The 19,158-nt window shown below is 53.0% G+C and overlaps 6 protein-coding genes across 6 annotated transcripts; 3 read left to right on the forward strand and 3 right to left on the reverse strand.

Moving 5' to 3' along the window:
- Nucleotides 1-1,191: 1,191 nt before the first annotated feature.
- Nucleotides 1,192-1,929, reverse strand: PG994_011579 (uncharacterized protein; the record flags this gene model as incomplete). The annotated part of the gene is made up of 1 exon (XM_066862988.1): nt 1,192-1,929. The coding sequence occupies one exon, from the start codon at nt 1,927-1,929 to the stop codon at nt 1,192-1,194; it is 738 nt and encodes a 245-aa protein (XP_066712098.1).
- Nucleotides 1,930-2,644: 715 nt separating this feature from the next.
- Nucleotides 2,645-5,000, reverse strand: PG994_011580 (uncharacterized protein; the record flags this gene model as incomplete). Its single annotated transcript, XM_066862989.1, has 3 exons — nt 2,645-3,679; nt 3,732-4,846; nt 4,961-5,000. The coding sequence occupies 3 exons, from the start codon at nt 4,998-5,000 to the stop codon at nt 2,645-2,647; spliced, it is 2,190 nt and encodes a 729-aa protein (XP_066712099.1).
- A 1,873-nt stretch (nt 5,001-6,873) lies between these two features.
- On the forward strand, nt 6,874-8,160 carry PG994_011581 (alpha-1-3-mannosyltransferase; the record flags this gene model as incomplete). The annotated part of the gene is made up of 1 exon (XM_066862990.1): nt 6,874-8,160. One exon carries the CDS (start codon nt 6,874-6,876, stop codon nt 8,158-8,160), a length of 1,287 nt encoding a protein of 428 aa, XP_066712100.1.
- Nucleotides 8,161-11,090: 2,930 nt separating this feature from the next.
- PG994_011582 (beta-TrCP) lies at nt 11,091-13,341 on the forward strand (the record flags this gene model as incomplete). The annotated part of the gene is made up of 4 exons (XM_066862991.1): nt 11,091-11,383; nt 11,467-11,986; nt 12,040-12,296; nt 12,348-13,341. 4 exons carry the CDS (start codon nt 11,091-11,093, stop codon nt 13,339-13,341), a joined length of 2,064 nt encoding a protein of 687 aa, XP_066712101.1.
- A 2,241-nt stretch (nt 13,342-15,582) lies between these two features.
- Nucleotides 15,583-16,605, forward strand: PG994_011583 (uncharacterized protein; the record flags this gene model as incomplete). The annotated part of the gene is made up of 6 exons (XM_066862992.1): nt 15,583-15,733; nt 15,900-15,941; nt 16,025-16,221; nt 16,370-16,396; nt 16,462-16,488; nt 16,552-16,605. 6 exons carry the CDS (start codon nt 15,583-15,585, stop codon nt 16,603-16,605), a joined length of 498 nt encoding a protein of 165 aa, XP_066712102.1.
- A 641-nt stretch (nt 16,606-17,246) lies between these two features.
- On the reverse strand, nt 17,247-19,079 carry PG994_011584 (florfenicol exporter; the record flags this gene model as incomplete). Its single annotated transcript, XM_066862993.1, has 4 exons — nt 17,247-17,387; nt 17,441-18,302; nt 18,718-18,971; nt 19,041-19,079. The coding sequence occupies 4 exons, from the start codon at nt 19,077-19,079 to the stop codon at nt 17,247-17,249; spliced, it is 1,296 nt and encodes a 431-aa protein (XP_066712103.1).
- Between the last annotated feature and the right edge of the window lie 79 nt (nt 19,080-19,158).

Raw genomic sequence — 19,158 nt, forward strand, 5'->3', positions numbered from 1 at the left:
GGAGTAGGTTCGATAACCACCCTTCGGTGGCGCTTACTCGGCAGTCCAGGCCGAGGGCGTGGCTGGTTGGGCCGGGGCTGTGGGTTCGGCGGCGGCGGAGCAGGATAAGGGGGGTAAGGGCGGGGATGGCGAATATGAAAAGATCCATTTGAGTTGTACTGGCGAGGGCGCTAATCAGCCTCTGGTTTGGCTAGCTCTCTGAGTTGTTCTTCGAGTCTGAGAATCTGCAGTCTAAGACCATTGCAGCGAGCGATCTTCGGATAATCCAGAGTCGAAGTTTTACGAGGATCTGGGATGGACAACTCCTCCAGGAAATTGCGAGATCAGCTAGCTTGGGATCAGAGGAATCAGACTGCTCGTTGTCTTTGGCTCGCTTTCCATCATCGTCGTTCTTGTCGAGCTTGTCGAGGTCGATTAAGCGGCTTAGAATCGACTGGCCAGAGGGCAATGAAGATGACGATGATGGTGACAGGGCATTGAACTGGGGAGCATAAGATTTCCAAAGAGCTTTAAAGTCCGGGCATCGGGAGGCATGACCTCAACCACATAGGCGCCGGCGGAGTTAAGCTTAATCAATGACATGATGAGTGGTTGGTTGGTATTCTTGTATGGGACTGTGCAGAGTATCAAGTTGAGCGAGGTTCTGATAGATAGAAGTATGATGATGAGTTGCTCGCCCATAAATCCGGAGCGGGAGCTCTTCATCTATATACTCTACAGAGACGAATTCGTTGACCGCAGGGTCTTTGTCACCATTGGCAGCAGCATACTGAGTTGGCTGAGGATGTCGCAGATTGCTCATATGTTGTCTGTCAGAAATAGTGAAGAATGATATATGTCATCTGCCAATTCATACCATAGAATTAACTATATAAATGAAATATGTCTAGAATCTAGTGCTTTGCAATATGTATTATGGCCTGAAGTCAAGATATGTCGCTTGCTGGTGTGCGTCAGGGGCAATACTCTTTTGAGCGTCCAAGACACTGGTAATACGAGCAGTAATGTGGGATTGGGGGGTGAACTACCCTTCATGTCGGGCTTCCAGATATCATTATTCAATCAAACTAAGTAGTTACTTTTGACTAGTTCTCTATGGAATCTAACCCAAGACCACATACAACACACACTACTCCATTTGAGACGAGGTAGCTTCATCGAGAAAGAAAAGAAAACCTCTTGCTGCTCGTACTAACCAGGCATCTTGAATCGATCGCCACAAAAGACACACTCAACAGCAGACGACTGCCCCGCCTCCGGAGCGGGTGCTGCGGCCTCCCAGGCAGTTGTTGTTGTTGAGGGCATGCCAGATGACGAGGGCGTAGCCGACGACCCGGTCTCGAACGTATTCTGCTCCGTGGTAGAGCGCTGCGGGGACGTGCTCCGGGGCGAGCGAGGGGGCTCCGACGCGTTGGTAGCAACGCTATGTCCTTTGGGGATGCATGGATCGGGCCTTGGGGGAGGCGGCGGCCGGTTGCCGGGCCCCCCTTCTTCATCCTCCCCGGGAATTACGATAACGACGTGGCACTGGAAGCCTGAGGGTCTAGGTCCGGGCGGTGGGATGTTCTTGGGCGGCACCGCGGGCATCATCACGACGACGTGACCCTTGGGTGTGCAAGGGTCGGGTCTCGCGGATGGAGGACCGGGCCTGGGAGGCCCTCCCGCCCGTCTGTTGAAGGTATAGGTAACGAAAAGACCCCTACACTGGGTCGATTCATGAGGTGGAGGGGAGCGGGAGCCTGGATTCGATCCGGGGTAGTGGCTGTCGGGATCCGTCGACGACTCTTGAACCAGTGCACCCCCAGCCTGACCAGCTGGAAGGTGGTTCCAAGCTCCAGCGAAGTTCTCGCACATATCCTCGAAGCAATGCTCCATAGATGGAGGAATGGCGACGATATAAACGCCGGGGCTCATCTTGAGAAGCGACATCTTTCTGTCGTTTGGTGAAGTAAAGTTTGATTTCTTTGCCTAGATCTTGTCTGTATTGCGTTGGGATAGGATAGCTGCTACGAGAGGGGTGGGATGAGATGCTTTATACCCCTTTACAGAGATGCAAAGGAGAAGTTTGGTACTACCTTGTCATAGGGAGTCATCGCCAGCAGCACGGCTGCCGTTGACTGTAAGTGACTTACAATGTTCTGGAACACCGCCAGCGCCCGCGGTTTCATCTACGCGGTTCAGCAAACCTAGAATCGACATCCGAATGTACTGCGATGAGATCCGTACACCCAAGATGAACTTTTGTTTTTGTTTTCCTGTCGTAGCCAGCCAACTGAGGTGTTATACATAAAGCCGGAGAATTAATATAGTCTCCGACTCTCCTCGTTTGCTGGACAACTCCTGGAAGAAATGCTCAAATTGCACGCTATACTTGGGAAACGCAGCACTGTTTTCAGTTATGCCCTAAGTCTGTAGGGGAAGAAGATCTACACGGATATGAAATAAGTGTTCACCCAATACCCGGCCCAAATAAATAGCCAGTAACCGCATTCTCTAAACGCCAGACTCCAGTCGCATTACCCATAAGAGCTCTCGAATGCTGCATTGCATTAGACCCCCTTTAACTTGAGGACACTGAGCGGGACAAGAAGACGTTTGCCGAAGCCGTCAGGCTTTCGTCTAGTTGTGGGCTTGGAATGCTTCATCACCAAGCCCATAAGACCTTATGATGTAACACCCTTGCGCCCAACCTCTCATGCTCAAACGGCGTGATCCAACTGTCATTAGCCGGTAGTTTAGCGAATACACTAGCGCCTTTCCAGGTGACCACCTGCTCGTCCATATCACGAGCACTGCGGGAGACCAGAATTCGATCAAACAGGTCTGGGCGGCGGGCCTTCAGCTTGTCCTCGAGTGTTTGGGTGAAAGCGGGAGTCTTGGAGCCGCCGCCAATCACCATGATCGAGCCAAGGTAGTCGCGGAGTTTCTTATCGTCGCCCTTGGCAGCGTTCTGGATCGACGTAAGGATAGCAATATCAAGAGGTGCAACAGGCAGCACGGCATCGCGCTCAATAGCCAGCGTTTTGGCACTGCGAGCTGTCGAATCGACAAACATGCCCGGGGGTGGCGGGGCGGGTGATAGACCATTACGCACACCATTGGCACCGTTCGCACCCGGTGCGCCACTAGGTGCCGGTGACGCCGTACCGTTGCTGTTAGCAGAGAAGAGGAAGGGGCCGGGTACAGGGGTGGAGGTGCCCTCCGGGGCGGGGGAGGGAGCATTGGAGCCCATGGGAGTGCCGTTCTCACGAGACAAGAAGTTGAAGGACTGTGACTTCTCTTTCATGGGAGTAGCAAGGTTCGGGTCCGAGGCAGAGGGCTGGAATCCATTAGCACTGGAAGCAACCGATGGCTGAACCAGGGCCAGGATGGCTAGTTGAGCTGCCGATTGGGGGTCGTCAGGCACATCAACATCGTAGGAGTTGTATGAACGGTCCATCAGCTTCCGGCGACCACGCAGTTTTGTGCTGTTGTCGAAGATGCTGGGCTCAAAGAAACCCATAGGGGCGAGGATCACCTCATCGTAGGTCTTGAACTGGTATTTATGGGTCGGTTGGTTGGGAGCGCGCAAGTGGAACTGGTACAGCTGTACGGATATGTCTGCTTGTTGCATGGTGCAGTGCTTGATCTTGAGCTCCTCGGCCAGCAGGAAGTCATACCGTCGACGGAGATTGATGTCCTGGTAGGGGAAAGTTGTCGTAGAGCATCATCCTAATGAAGGTATCGGTGACATCAAAACCGCCGTACTTCATGTTGATCCTCGAGTCTTCTACCATAAGACCGTCCTCAACACAGGCAATGGATGTCTTCTGCGCACCAATATCTACTACGCAAGCTTGGGTGTAGCCAGCACCGAATGCGGCAGCCATACTCTCCTGGATGAAGCAGACCCTGTTGAACTCAAACCAGGACATACAAGACTTCAGCACTTGCTCCACATAGCGCTTGTCGTATAGGTCCGGAATGACGAAGACGCAGCTATAGTTCCTCCAGCTACTGCTCTTGGTCAGTCCAAGTTCCTGTCGGATTGCGCGATCTAGCAAGGTCTCGAAATCATCGCAGAGATGCTCGGCCGTAGTGTATTCGTCTTCGTTGAGCCATCCGTAATGCATGGGCCACCAGACTTTGAACTTGGGGTTTGAGTCGTCAGGCACTCGTAACGCAGCTTGGCCGATGAAGCAGGACGCGGCTGAGTTGGGGTCTTCGAGGTTCTCGAGATCGGTCCATTCAACCTGCAAAGGATCATTGTGCGTCGGAATCTTCTCGGCCTCCGTCCTACGGTTGTAGTTCACCACCAGCTCCTTGGAATTGGGCAGAACCTTGCGCTTGTTGGCGCGCATTTCGACCTTGAGCTCGCTGCACATCTTCTGGTACTTCTTGGACCACTCTTCTCCGTACTGCTCGTCGGGGGTCTTCCCCTCGAACTTGCGGCGCGGCAGGGCCTCGTGCATCTCGGATTCCGTCTGCGGGAACTTGGTAGCGAGGGCTGTCGGTATCGTCTTGGGCAACGCATCACTGGCGAAGCCTATACGCAGGTTCTGGCTGCCTGGGTGTATGACGATAATCTTGGAGGGGTCCAACTGGCCATCGGCGGTCGCGGTGGCATCCTCAGCCCCTGGGAGGTCAAGTATGGGTAGTGGCACCTCGGCATGGCCGTTTCGGGCGAGGGCTCGGTCGCGGTCTTTCGCAGTCTGGACCAGCCGGTCTCGTGTTGCTTCGGCCTGGGGACGCAGGGCTAGGACCTGGTCATCGCGCTTCATGTAATCGGTATAGTAGTTCTTCTGGTTAATGGCGGGCACATCAGGCCAGTTGGTTTGCTTCATGCCATTATCGGTTCGTTCGAGCCCTGGATAGAAGCAATACGCGTAAGCAGGCATTGCGTAGAGGGGACAGCAATCACCATCACGTAGCATAGCGACAGCGAATATGGCGATGATGGGATTTGATCAATGGGACTTACCTTCCCGAAGGAGAACGCGCTCGCTGACTTTGCCGACCATGGTTGCAGAAGAATTGGATTGTGCGACGTCCACGGAGGGAAAATGGTTACAACATTACCAACCCAAAGTTTTGAGCGACCTGACGTTTATTTTCAACTCCAGGCATTCCGCGCCTTGCATTGTTCGAGCTTCATCAGACTGCGCCAATCCACTTGCACGCCCCAGACCGACCCAATCGATAAGCGACAAGGTTGGGGGATGCACTGGCCCCCTGCAATTCCACTGTCATCAATTGATTTGTCCGCTAAGTAACTTATCATGACTCTCTGGATAAGTACATCCCGTGATCCATATTACTTTATCAGCTCACTTAGCCAATACCCCATGGGCAGTATCTTGAAGATGACTGCCTACACACTTATCTATTAAACCCGGCTTGAAGCTCTATTGGCGAGCGCCGTGGCTGGTCTGCCTGCAGCTCACTGGGTGATACCCAGCTCCCCATCTGTTTGTTTTCTGCCTCTGCCCATCTTGGCTCTGTTACTGTGGTCACAGCTGAGGCGGATGGCTCTCTGCGACGCCTGTGCCTGTGTCTCAGGATCAACCACAGCGCAGCTACTCCGGCTCCCACCAGTACTGCAAGCCCTCCGACAACGCCGCCGAAAATTACGCCAGTGTTGCTGGTATTGTTGCCTGTGCTGTTGGCGCTGTTTCTTGTGCTCATGGCGTTTCCTGCACCCTGTGTCTCCGTCGTTGTCTCTATAGCTGATGTCGGAGATGTTTGGGTCAGTATCGAGGAGCTTGGTAGTTGTGTTGCTGGGTACCCAAGCTCGCCCCGGATGTCCCTGGAACTGAATTTGATTTCGGAGTAGCTGAAGATGTGGTGATGACGACTGCTTTGGGCGACAGCATATAGTGAGCGGTATTAGCCTCGGGCCCGCAGTGGAAATATTCGTACGTCTGGTCCAGGCCAACGGTGAGTATCGCCATGGAGCAAAACCGTGATTGGGGATCTGAAGGTGTGCTACATGAAACTCGTGTCAGACCGTGGGTCTATTTGTAGTATATGTTGTATGGTATCTGTGGTTCACACACGGGGGGGGGCATACCATGTCCACGTCGTTATACTTGGGTTATTACTCAGGCTGCCACAACCATCTGTGCATGTGTTCGTGTCAAAGCAGTAGCCTCCAAGGCCGCAGTCCGACACTGCGAGGACGGTAACAGGGCAAAACCCCCAAAGTCCATGGGACGTGTCGACTCGACAGCCATATCCCGACGGAGCCAACCAAGGCTCGGACGGATTTCCGTCATGATAACCACATGTCGAAACGACGCTTAGAGCTTCTCGAGGGGCTACAGTGATAGTGGACATGCTCGCAACTCGGCGGTGATTTGAACAAGGACGAAGATGAATGCTGTCGGTGTTGAACCAGCTGCTCAGCCACAAGATGGCCTCAAGGCTTTGCTACGGTGCACTGCTTTAAGACTACATGAAGAGGCGTTACCATCCCTTCGGTTCAACATTTCTACCAGTACGTGCTATATATAAGAAGAAAGGCCATCGCGGCTAATACATGCTTCTTTCCAATTAGCATGAGATGGAAGATGCAGGGGCCCAAGATGTTGGTTCGAAGTTTTGATGCTTCGACCAATAGCACACTGTTGGGGGTGAAGGCCAAATGTTACAAAGACGGGGATTGGTCGTGGTCAATTGATGACAGGGGCTCTACGATGCAGGCGCCCTACCCGAGCACTTGGGACCATGATAAAATAAGCGCTGGTTCGGGTGCCTGCCATGAAGCAAACCAACTGCTATTTTTTTAATGAAAGTGTACTTAAGGCGCCTTCGACCGACTACTTTCATTCTTGAGTATAGACCCCAGCGTACCTACTCTGTTGGAAAGGCACATAGCCCGTATTTACATCAATGATGATTGCCACGAGAAGGTCGGTGAACTTTGCCAGTTGCCTCATCTTCCTGGCTCTTGTGCTATACATTCTGCACCGTCAACAGGGCGAGTCTTCGTCTTCTGCCCTCGATGAAGTCCATACAGGAGTTGAGACTGTGGCAACCTCCGAATCAGCGGAGCCAAAGGTGCTTTCGCAGGCCGAAACCATAGCCTATGTTGCGTCTATTCTTGACCCGAAGGACGTACATATTCCTCGACTACGGTGCCCATTACCAGATTCAAAGAGGTATAAACACCTGAAGACCAGGCGTACTCGAAAACCGCCAGTCCAATACCACTTTGCCTTGAACTTGCGGCAGTGCCTAAAACTGTTACCTCAGCTGCTGGGAAGCGTGGTGGAAGCCATCCGGTTCTTGGGCCCGGAGAAATGTGCCTTGTCCATCATTGAGGGGAACTCGGAAGATGGGACTCCAGAGGTACTGGCAGCCCTGCAGAGGGAGCTGGGGAAGCTCATGGGAGACCGCGTGCGCAGCGTCCTAGGCGACAACATTGACCCTGTTTCTCTGGGTTCGCCAGGAGGAGCAAGATTCAGCCGGCTCGCCGAGCTGCGCAATATGGCGCTTCAGCCACTTGTCCAACACGCAGAGCGATACGCAGACGATGCCACTGTCATCTTCATCAACGACGTCGCCATCTGCACGGAGGACATCTTGGAGTTGGTGCACCAGCGCCGCGCTCTACGTGCCGACATGACGTGCGCGATGGACTGGATCGTGGGCGATGACGGCCGCTCTCTCTTCTACGACTCGTACATCGCCCGCGCCGCGAACGGCGATCTCTTCTTCGACATCCCGCCCGAGACCGGGAGTTTCGGGCACGGGGTGAACGGGCTGTTCTGGAACGAACCAGTCGCCCGGGCCCGGCTCGAAGCGCGCCTGCCGTTCCAGGTCTTCTCGTGCTGGAACGGCGCCGTGTCGTTTGCAGCCAAGCCGATCCTGGAGCGCAAGCTGGCCTTCCGTGTCGCGCGGGAGGATCTGGGAGAGTGCTATGGCGGCGAGCCGCAGCTCTTCTGTAAGGACATGGCGTTCCAGGGGTATGGTAAGATCGCGGTGGTGCCCAGCGTCAACCTGGAATACTCGGTCGAGAAGGGGGAGATGCTCAAGAAACTCAAGGGGTTCGTATCCTCCTCAGTGAAAAACGACAGCGCGAAGGAGGCTATTACCTGGCAACCGCCGCCTGATCAGGTCAAATGCATGCCGACTTTCAACAACCAGTACTGGAGGCCCTGGAACGATACCTTAGTATGATGCAAGTGTTCCCCATGCAGCCTATGAATGAGAGAATATTCTATAAACAATAGCTTTTGATGTGAACTCTCCCCCTGAAACTCCTAGTAGTTGACCACTTCCTGGGGTGTTTGGCGGATTGATACCGAACTCGTAGAACCAACGCTCTTTCTGACTGGCGATGCGCACTGCCATTGTTCTCTTCACATTTCAAGTGACAATCCGTACATAAGAAGTATAACGCCATGGTAGTAAGCAAGTATGCTATAACGAATAAAAAGGCATGGCGGAAATCGTGCATGCGTGTGACCTTGAGTGATATGAGCGCTTGGCGCCTGCAATTTCAAGCCAGACTCTATCTCTCTCACTTTCTCGACCTACTTAATCGGGAAACCCGTCATAAAGTAGCGGTCTCTAGAGCGACCAGGCCCCCCACCCTTTGATGTGTTATATGGCGATGCCGGCGACAAACTGTACATATATAAAGTAGGTAGATCATACATGCGCAACTAGTAGGGCGACAATAAATACAAGCGAAGGATGGTGCCGGTTTCCTCGGCGTTAAGCAGATGAAATCGCCCCAATAAAAAAGCCTGACTATTAGTATCGTACCAGCCCGCTCGGATCTGCCCAGCAGGCAGAAGAGCAAGGCTGGTAGAGCAGAATGTGTGTTGCAATTGGCAATAACATTATCAATACATGCACTTGCTGCAAGACAGGGGTTGCTTGGACATGCAAAGGAAAACTCGGTAGGCCTACGATTGGATGGCAGGTGGAGATAGGGAGATGCAACCACCCAGCCAGTCGGATCCGAGTGCAGACCGGTAGTTCGATTTCACTGCAGTGGAATGCATCCGCCCGTATTGCGGTCTGTCTTTTGGAAGGGGGTGTCAGAATGTCTTGCATGCACCAACCCTCGATCCTCAAAGCATGTAGGGAGCGAATACCAACACACATTCCTTGGAAGGACGGCGAACTTCCGGAAGGGACTGGGAAGGGGGGAAAACAAAAGTTAGAGATCAGGGGTCCAGCCAGCTATGCTGCATGCTTACATACAGTCGGGCTTTGAGCCTTTAACCTGCGCGAGTCAGAGTTACCCAGGTACCTCTGCGTGTATTGGTCCGGTTTTTGTCTGTTGAGCCGGAAGATCTCTATCTTTTAATTAGTGAATCCGTAGCCTCCGGGGGCCTCGGCTCCCCTGATGGCTGTTTATTGAAGAACGAACAACACGTTTTTCTTTTGATGCACAAGTGCCATGGTAGGACGAACATGTGTGAGGAATCTGCGGTGAGACGGAGTATAAAAACGCACCGGGCAGAAAGGGTAGAAAGGGCAGCTGACCGCAAAGTGTTCGGTCCTATTAGATCAGCAGCTCTTGTTGGGTTTGGTTGCTTAGGGATGCACCGGGATGAGCAGTTAGGTATGAGATCATCGCCAGTTAGGGAATGGGGGCAGCATGGGGTTCTTGAGCAGAGCAAGGGTCTCTGTTGCGAAAGCAGAATTCCGCTTGCGTCGGTCGCTGTACTGTAATGAGCAAATATCTATGCACATACTTTATTTTCTGGAGCGAAATCCTTCCCTGTCAGCATTATTATTGTCATCCAGTCTTAATTCCTCTACTCTAACATTCCCGTGTCTCGCTTCGCTCCACTGGGACTGGGCCGCCTGTCTCTTTCGTCTGCGATATTACATGCCTCTAACCTAATGTATGATTGATTGATTGATTTATTCTTAGCATCCCGCCCAGTTCCATTCATTCATTCCACCCACTCATAGGGCGCCCTGTCGCTTATCTGAAGTTGCTTGCTTCCGTCAGATCTAAAATATCATCACAAAGACAGCATACCTACCTACGGGCCTCGGTCAATCCGCAGATGACTTCTGCTTGTCCGTTCCACAGTCATTGCCATGTCTTGACTCAAGATCCATTCTTCTGTATGCTCTTGAATCGCTCGTTGCTCGCTCCCTCCGTTACCGATATCTTCCCACTCTTCACCGCCTCGCAGGCCAATCCCCTTTTGCCCATCTTCTTATGTACATGCAAACCCTTCCCAACTTCCAGTCCAGGTTAAGCCAGGTTTTAAACCTAGTGCAGGAACCAACTTTACTAGACGCCATAAGTCGGAACTCTCTGACTGGTGGCCGACCAACGGACCGCCCAATCCTCTCGCTGGACCCTGAACCAGCGCCCAGACGAGCCGAGTCGGGCGACGCTTCTGATCCCATTGTTGTGGGTTAAGCCGCCTGTGTGTGCGATTTCTTGTGGAATCCGTGGGACGTGCTAGCCTATACCCACCGCAGCACGATTGCATGTGTGAATCGCCCCCATTAGACTATAATATATTTCCCCAGTCTCCAATTATTTCTCTAGCCTGCCCGTGGTCTTCCCAGTCTTTCGAAGAAGAAGAAGAAGAAGAATCGCAGTGGTGCATATCGGTCGGTATGTATCCTTCTCGTATCAATCCGGACTAACGTTCGTTCTCCTTTGCCGCCTCAAGACGCCATCGGCGCAGTCGGGCTAGCTTGGTGGAGAAAAAAAAGGGTTTCGATACATACACGACTCGCTCTGTCAACGCCCCGTCAATAAGATTGTCTGTCGCTGGCGCTTGAAGAGAGATCATAGTCGGTTGTGTAGATCCGCTTGTTTTTGGTGTTACCCGTTACTCGTCCTGGAATACTTAGATCCTGCGTTGCTGACTAGCTAGCAACAGCCACTGTTACAGATTCGCCCGTCCTTTTATTGTATCGCTTTGTTTCGCAAAAAGGGGCTTGATCGTTTATAAACCCCTCCGTCCCCCGATCTTTACGTACCAGCGACCACGAGAAATTGATTATTTGACCGTGGACTGATCAAAACGTCACATCGAACACCTGTAGTCGATTCACGGCCGAGCGCACAAGCAAGCTTTCATGATCATTGCGCCTTCAACGCGTCCAAATACACTGGCGTAATGCCGAGTACAACAACACCTTCGGAGCGGACATGTCTCCCTCCAACAACAGCCGCCGTCTACCTTCACAACGTCCCTTCCACATCAAGCGCTAGCGCTTTCTCATACGACACAGGAGCAGGCGGGATGGAGAAAGAAGGAGCGGTGGACCACTGCAGACCGACCGCAGCACACCCTTTTCGGCGCAAGCAGAGCCTCAGCTCGTCTGTAACATGGCGCCAACGACCGAAATCCTTAGTGCTGGGCTTCGATGGCGAGGGAATGGCAACGGCGAAGACACAATCCCGAACGATGTACGGTTTCAGGCAATTCAAGAGGCAGGCCCAAGCATGGATTTCGAACCGGGGCATAAGTCAGGCACCTCACTCAAGGGCAGAATACGTCGAGCGTCGATGAGCCTTGTAAAGGGCATCGTACAGCGCCGCGACCGCCGCTCATCAGAACCCAGCAACGCCCTTCTCGATTGCCAGGACGATCAGCAACCACGGCCAACGACGTCTCACTCTGCTTGGCACAAGTTGCGCCAAGCTACCAGTTTCCGACATCCGAAGTTTGCAACCAACAGCCGGGGGAACCTGGAGACTATCTATTCGCCTTTGGAGTCCAACTTCTCGAATGTTCCGGTTCCTGGGCGCGGTCTTGAGCCTCCTATCATCCCTCGTCACACCGGCGCTGCTGCTAAGGCCTCGGCTGCCCTCCAAAACGAGTACTTGGCCTTTGCGCTCCAGCACGAGGACTACTGGGTTGAATATTCTCAAAATGACCGCGAAAGTGGCATTGGCATCAATTTGGGTTCTTCCACTGAGCTTGGTCTCAGTCAATCCAATATCGCCCAGGACCCTGCCATCAGCAGGGTCGACTTCATTTCCCGGCTGCCTTCGGAACTCGCCATCCAGGTACTGTCGTATCTGGGCGCAACGCACCTCGCTGCCGCGTCCAGAGTTTCTAGGGCGTGGGGGTGGTCGTTAACGACCAACAAATTTGGCGTGATTCTTTCTTGAGGGAGAAAACCGTGACGTTTGCAACCGGTGCACCAGTTCCGGCTGGGATGGGATTGGGCGTGCCGCGAGTCCAGCCGGGTAATGACTGGCAGAAGATCTATCGGGCCAAGCATGAGTTGGAGAAGAAGTGGAAGCAGGGCAACAAAGCTCGCCCCGTCTATCTAAATGGACACTTCGACAGCATTTACTGCTTGCAGTTCGATGAGTGAGTTATATGAAAGTTCCGCGCCGCGTTCCTTGGCTGACTCGTTTCTAGATCTAAAATCATCACTGGCTCACGGGACAAGACGATTCGCATTTGGGACATGCGGACTTTCGAGTGTCGGCTTGTGATTGGACCCCCGGAAGTGGTCAACGACACCTCGGTTCTGTTTGATGCGAATGGCAGACCAACTCATTACACATCTGGACCGGATGCCGAAAGAGCACACGAGTCCTTCCCGGCCACTGTGTCATTTCCAGTCCACCACAAAGCATCCATCCTGTGCATGCAGTACGACGATGGCATCTTAGTCACGGGCTCGTCTGACTCCACTTGCATTGTGTACAACATCAAGTCCGGCTACCGCCCAGTCCGCCGCCTTAAACACCACACAGCCGCCGTGCTAGATTTGGCGTTTGACGATAGGCATATTGTCACTTGCTCCAAGGATATCACTATATGTGTTTGGGATCGTAACACTGGTGCGCTCTTAAGGCAACTGAAAGGCCACACTGGACCAGTCAACGCTGTTCAGCTGCGTGGCAACACCATAGTCTCGTGCTCTGGCGACTTCCGTGTCAAGATGTGGAATATCGACAGCGGCAAAGTGATCCGGGAGTTTTCTGGCCACACCAAAGGCCTTGCGTGCAGTCAGTTCTCCGAAGATGGGCGGTACATTGCGTCCGCTGGCAGCGACAAGGTCATCCGCATCTGGGATGCCAATACGGGAGAGTGCATTCGTGAGATGCAGGCCCACGAGAGCCTGGTCAGAAGTCTGCACATCGACAGTATCAGCGGTCGTCTTATCAGTGGCAGCTATGATACGGACATGAAGGTATTCGACATGGAGTCTGGAAACCAGCTCTTGGACTTCCCTCGGTGGCACGCAAGCTGGGTACTGAGCGCCAAGAGTGACTACCGCCGCATCGTCAGCACGGGACAGGACCCCAAGATCCTCATCATGGACTTTGGCGCGGACGTGAGAGACGTGGATCTGTTGGAGAGCGCTCATATGGAGGATATGGCGAAGGGGGCAGGTTTCATCTGAGTAAAGTTTCCTTTGGAGCTTTCCGATGCTTTGCTTTGTTCAGGATGTTCCGTTCGTCATCTTCACCTGTTTTCCTCGTTTACATTTGACTTTGGCCGTGCTGTTCACAGGAGTGGCAGCCCTTTGCATTGCATGATATAGCGGAATTTGGGGGCTTGAAGGTTGAGGCTTCAGCATATCTGGGGTAGAGGTGTTATTCGCCCCCCCTTTATTTCCGAAGACGACTCGTACAACTGCTTTATGGCCGGTCTGGTTATGATCCATGGACAGAGGAGTTCGTTAGATGCTTGGGGCGTTCTGTTTCCTTCTTGGGGCATTGCGTAGCGACTGGTTTTTTTTTAATTATAATAGCGACTGCATATAGATATGTTGATGCATCATAGATTTCAGGTTTCCTCAGCGCCATCAAGTTGCAGTATCATTGGCCTCTTCTTACTCTAACATCCCAACTTTGTACGACGTGGGTGGGCATTGTCATGAATCACATTTTGGATGCGATGACCGTCATCAAGCTCAAGATATCTCTACCTCCCCCTTCATCTTGCCCCTAAACGGCCTTCCCACGTGCAAAATCAAGTTGTCTTCGCGAACGACTATCTGTCACAGTGCTACTGCGATATCCCAGGCCAAAGTTCTACTTACTCGACATTGCAGTAGGGTCAGCATTGATATCGTCAGAGCTTCAAACGCTGTCTTCCAGAAATCCAAAAAATCTTCCCATGTCAGGTGTCTGCAGCGACAGCCATGGGAAATCCAGATCACATGCAGGCCTCCAGCTACCGTTACTGTCACGGGTTTCACGAGTCACATATACCTTTTTATATTTTACCGTGGTGCACACCTGCTTAAGATTATAAATAACATTGCTTACGTAGACACTGGCCGTGTGAACGAAAGCTTGTGTCAACCGCCATGATAGGTCGTCCATTCCCTCCACCCCGTCTGTGCCCAGCCAAGGTTGCCTTGGCTTCTCGATCATGCTTATTTCCTTACCCATTACGGCTTATGATCCCGAAAGCTTCAATCCAACCTATTATTCTCACTCCAACAGAAGAGGTTCGGGAGCTGAAAGAGGCTTCGAATTTCCTCCAATTGTGTCACGCTACTCATCTGATCTATCGACGGCCGGCCCAGGCTCCCAGCAGCCGTACCCTTATTCCCACCAGTAACTTGGTATTTCCACAATGGAGCTTGATTCCCAACATCTCACTACGAGTACCACCGCCGAATCGGGCGGTTATCCATTCGTCGAAGCGCCTCAGTCCGGCCTACCTCTTGCTCGTCAAGTGCTATCGGGGGTGCGGCTCGAGATAAAAGGACTTTTCGAGCCCGTACTGGTCTTCCCAAGATTGTTACGCCAAGGGCTAGTCATCTCTAATATCCCGCGGTCAATGGGACCACTATCGGACGGAGTCTAGAATACGGTAGGACCCAGTTCAAGGGCTCGAAGTTTGCAGTAAGTCATGAACGGAGGCGTTTGAACGTCATCGATGATAAGCAACTGCGGACCGAGCATCTCGGGATCTCGTTCGGCTTTCGTGAGCATATCATATCATTTACTCATTTGGCGCGCCTGGTCAGGAGATTTATGAGTCCAGAACATAGGCGCTCAGACCGATGGCATATTCAACGTCGTTCTTCCGAGCTCAAGATCATTCGTCAGCATCCGCGTCAGAGAGCGGGAGTTTGGGTTGGAATAGCCTCTGGTTGATGGCGGACCGGCGTCAGACCAAGAGATAGGGCGAGGGCTCTGGGCATCTCATGATGAGACGAACATGCCTGTCTAGGAGAGGAAAATCGGAGAAGCATAGACTTACTCGCTCGACACCTTAGTTTGCATAGTCGAACTTCCTCTCTTCCATGTAGGTCGGGCTCAGGGTCTCAGCGCAAAACAAATAGCGTACGATGAACATCGCCAGAAAGGAACAGCGGCTGAAGAATCAATGAACGAGCAAGAATCTGGAAACGAAAGTGTTGGCCTTGTGGAAGAATAAGTGGTCCTTGCCCACTGTCTGCGAGCATATAAACCCGCCGGTCTCCTGGAGTTTTCCCTCGATTCTCCTGACTTTCCTTCATCAGCAGCACACGATCAGTATCAGTGTACCTTTTTTGCCCATACCTTGTGAACAACTTCCAACTTCATCACCAAATCACCTTTCTCCTCGTAGGGGTTCTATTGGCAATACAATTGCACCTCTTGTTACATATCACAAACCTGACCTCCACTCCTGAACCAACAAGATGCAGAACTTTCTTGCCGTCATCCTGCTCGCCGTTGCCGCCCTGGAGGGTGTCGTAGCCGCGCCTCTCGCCGATGCCGCTGCGGTTGATGTCCGTACCAATGACAAATTCCCTGATGCCCCTGCCTTCGACGGTGTTGAGAATATCTATGGTGAGTTGTTCGTCTGGTGACCCGCCGCCCACCCCCCCTTCCTAACCATCACCTGCATCGGAGCTCTATTCCCATCTTCACCAAAGATCTGATATTTATCCACTTTCACTGGTGCCCAATTAATGTGCGCACATATCCTGAAATTTGAGTTAACACTAGGTGTTAGGACGGGATCTCGCCGAAGCTGAAGATGACGAGAAGCAGAATAGTAGGCTACCAATTCAAGACTCTTTATGACCCCCTCATGCACATTGATACAGTCAGCAGCAGCTAACCTTCTCGTCGATCCAGGTGCTATCGGCGGCGGTGCCCCAGCCACCGTAGCAGATGCGATCCCCTTGGACTCGGCGCCAGAATTGTCGGAGGAACCAGCCGCTCTGGGGCCAAGGTCCGCCGACATCGAGGAGAGAGACCTCGACAGTGAGGATGATGGTCAGTTGGAGGCCCGCGATGTCGAAGAGGAGGATAACAGTGGCCTCGAGAAGAGAGTAGGCTAACCCACTTCCACATTCCTGTGACGACGTTCTCTGACTTGGACTGATATAGCAACGACGTGGTGGCCGCCGCGGAGGTGAGTTTGTGGCCTGAAGAGTGGTTCGCTCCACAATAGGAGACTACTAACGCTGGGTACTAAAGGACGCGGGGGTGGCCGTCGTGGAGGTGGTAAGTTCACAGTCTCGTTATGATTGGCGGTACAATAGGAGAATACTAATGCTAAGTGTTGAAAGGACGTCGGGGCGGTGGTCGCCGAGGAGGTACGTCTAAATTCCCAGAAAAGTCTGCTTTACAACAGGAATACTAACGCCAAATGTCAATAGGTCGAAGGGGAGGAGGTGAGTCCGCAGACACGGCCGGAGTTGCTCCTTAAATGAGTGATACTGACTCTTAGTGTCATAGGACGCAGGGGTGGCCGAGGCCGAGGTAAGTAGATCGCCCCCTTGCTCCTTTCATCCCGATACCCTCCCCACGGATATAAACTAACGACAAACATTCATAGGTCGCGGAGGATGGTGATGGTAGCACGAGAAAAGGGGCACCAGTGGTATCGGAAACGGTCGCTGAGAAGGCAACTGACCGAGTACTAAGCGCAGTATAACCATTATGGGTTTAGGTAGTTTTGCCATGGGAGGGAAGCCGCTTGTGGACAGAAAAAAGAAAAAGGGGGAAGAAAAAAAGAAGAGAGAGGGGCGGGATGTGACTTGAATCTGAGTCTGAGAGTGCAATGGGAGAAATGTTCATGGTTCTCGTCATTCCTTCATGTATGATATTAGGAGAAAGGCATTTTGCCCCTTCGTTTCCTTCCCTTTTGCCCGAGGGACGATCATTTCAATTTTATTTTTTGCTTTTTTACTTTCCCGATATGAGATATTCCTTGTGCATTGTCCAGCAACTGGGATGTGCCCATTGGCAGACCAGCATACATGAATCCTCGGCTACCAAGCTACCCATGGCATCAGCCCCTGAATCGTCAAGACTATATGTGCCAACCCCCTTCCCACGCGCGCGCCCCGCACTACATGCTGCCGTCTTTCCCCACTGCCCTCAAGCGCGGGCCCCCGTACCAAAGCACAACGACCGAGGGGAACCCGAGGGCCACGAAGAGGATCGCCGGCAGGCTGTTGCCCCAGCCGTAGCCCAGCGGCCCGCCGTACAGCTGCGGCGCGAACAGGGGAAGGCGAAGGCGAGCAGATTGCTCAGCATGCGCACGGCGGCGTTGGCCGAGGCCGCCTCGCCCGCGCCGAACTCGTCGAAGAGGTAGGCGTAGAAGCCCTGGCTCAGCATGAAGGAGGCGCAGCAGAAGACGCCGACGCCGATGTCGGCTACGGGCCACGACAGGCCCCGCTCCACGGCCCAGCCGTACCACAGCAGGCCGGCGGGCATGATGACGGTGGGGGCGACTAGGAAGGGAACATGGTATTCGGGTACGGCCGTATCCTCGTCGTCGTTCTCCTCGCTCACTGCTGCTGCTGCTGCTGCTGTTTCTGCTGTTTCTGCCGCCTTGGGGCTCGAGGGCTGCCCGGCCGAGGTTATTGTCAGCTGCTGCTTGTGCTTGTTCCTTTGGAGCCTCCATAGCCAATCCATTAGGGGCCCCCCTGTCTGCGTGCCTATGATGGCTCCCGCTGCGATGGCGATGTAGTTGAGAGAACTTTCGGTCGGTGTCTGGCCACGATCAATCCACATCTGCGCAAAAGCCGAAAGAACAAGGAAGTAGATGCTGAAGTTCAAGGCAATATTCAACGAAAGGAAGATCACGATAGGTCGGTGCCTGAGGAGCTTAAGAGGTCGGAGCAGGGCGATCTGGATGGGGCGCAGGACGTTTCGAAGATAGACCATTTTAAAAGGCTGTGGCGGAGATGTCGATGACGATGCTGTCCGAGATATGCGTTGAAGGAGGATTTTGCCATTTGTTTCTCTGAGCAACAAGAAGCCCAAGACGGTGATGACGGCGCTCGCGGCCGACATGATCCAAAAGAGTAGCTGCCATCGAAGATGCTGAGAGACTAGACCCCCGACTATGGGCCCCAGGGCCGGGCCGAGATATGGGAGCAGAGAGGCAATAGCCAGCGATCTATCGACTCGGGGGCGTTAGTATTGCTCTTCCAGCTAAACCAAGCCGCACGTCTCAGGGAGGGGATGTGTTGAAAATAAACCCGCAATGGGCTGCAAATTCAACTCCGAAAGTCGCTTACTTGCCACGATCGCTTGGGCCATACATATCCGCAAGTATCGGTCCTGTGAGCTTGAGAGGAGTTGGACACCAGTTCACACAAACACACACACAACCATCTGCTACCTCGGACACCACACAACGCGGACTCTCTAGTTGGACACATACCGAAATTCCCACAGATGAAGCAGAGCCCGTAAGCAACCGACCAAGTATCATTATGCCCTTGCTATTTCCGACGGGGCATAGCGAATTCCACAAGACAAACCACATATTGCAGGCAACCCATACAGGCTTCCTGCCAAAAATTTCTGACAGGGGACCGATGATGAAGGGGCCGAAGGCCAATCCCAGTGTATACACCGAGAAGGCGATCTGCATAACCGACTCTGACATGCGGAGATCTTTTGCGATGCGCCCCAATGCAGGTGCTACGATGCTCACAGACATGAGGCCCACCAGGTGCCCCAACGTGATGATCAGAGCGATTGTGAGTTTGCGGGAGGTAGGCCAGTTATAGGGATTTCTTGGGTCGTCAGGGCCCCAGCATGTTTCGGTGGCCGTCGCGGGCTGTTTGTTGATGACCAACGGTCAGCTCGGTCGGTGGCCTATGTGGAAAGAGGCGGGGAGAGACTTTACCTGCTGCCTCTCGGGGTCTTCCCCTGCCGTGGCTGGCATGGAGAGTACTTCACCAATCGGCTCGTCTGGCGCATTATGACTCTTTTGTCCAGGGCCTGACATCATTTTCGAATATTCT

The sequence above is a fragment of the Apiospora phragmitis genome (genome assembly GCF_038363925.1).
Source record: "Apiospora phragmitis strain CBS 135458 chromosome Unknown utg000010l:1.0-9815664.0:1.0-9183399.0, whole genome shotgun sequence".
In the NCBI taxonomy this organism is placed as follows: domain Eukaryota; kingdom Fungi; phylum Ascomycota; class Sordariomycetes; order Amphisphaeriales; family Apiosporaceae; genus Apiospora; species Apiospora phragmitis.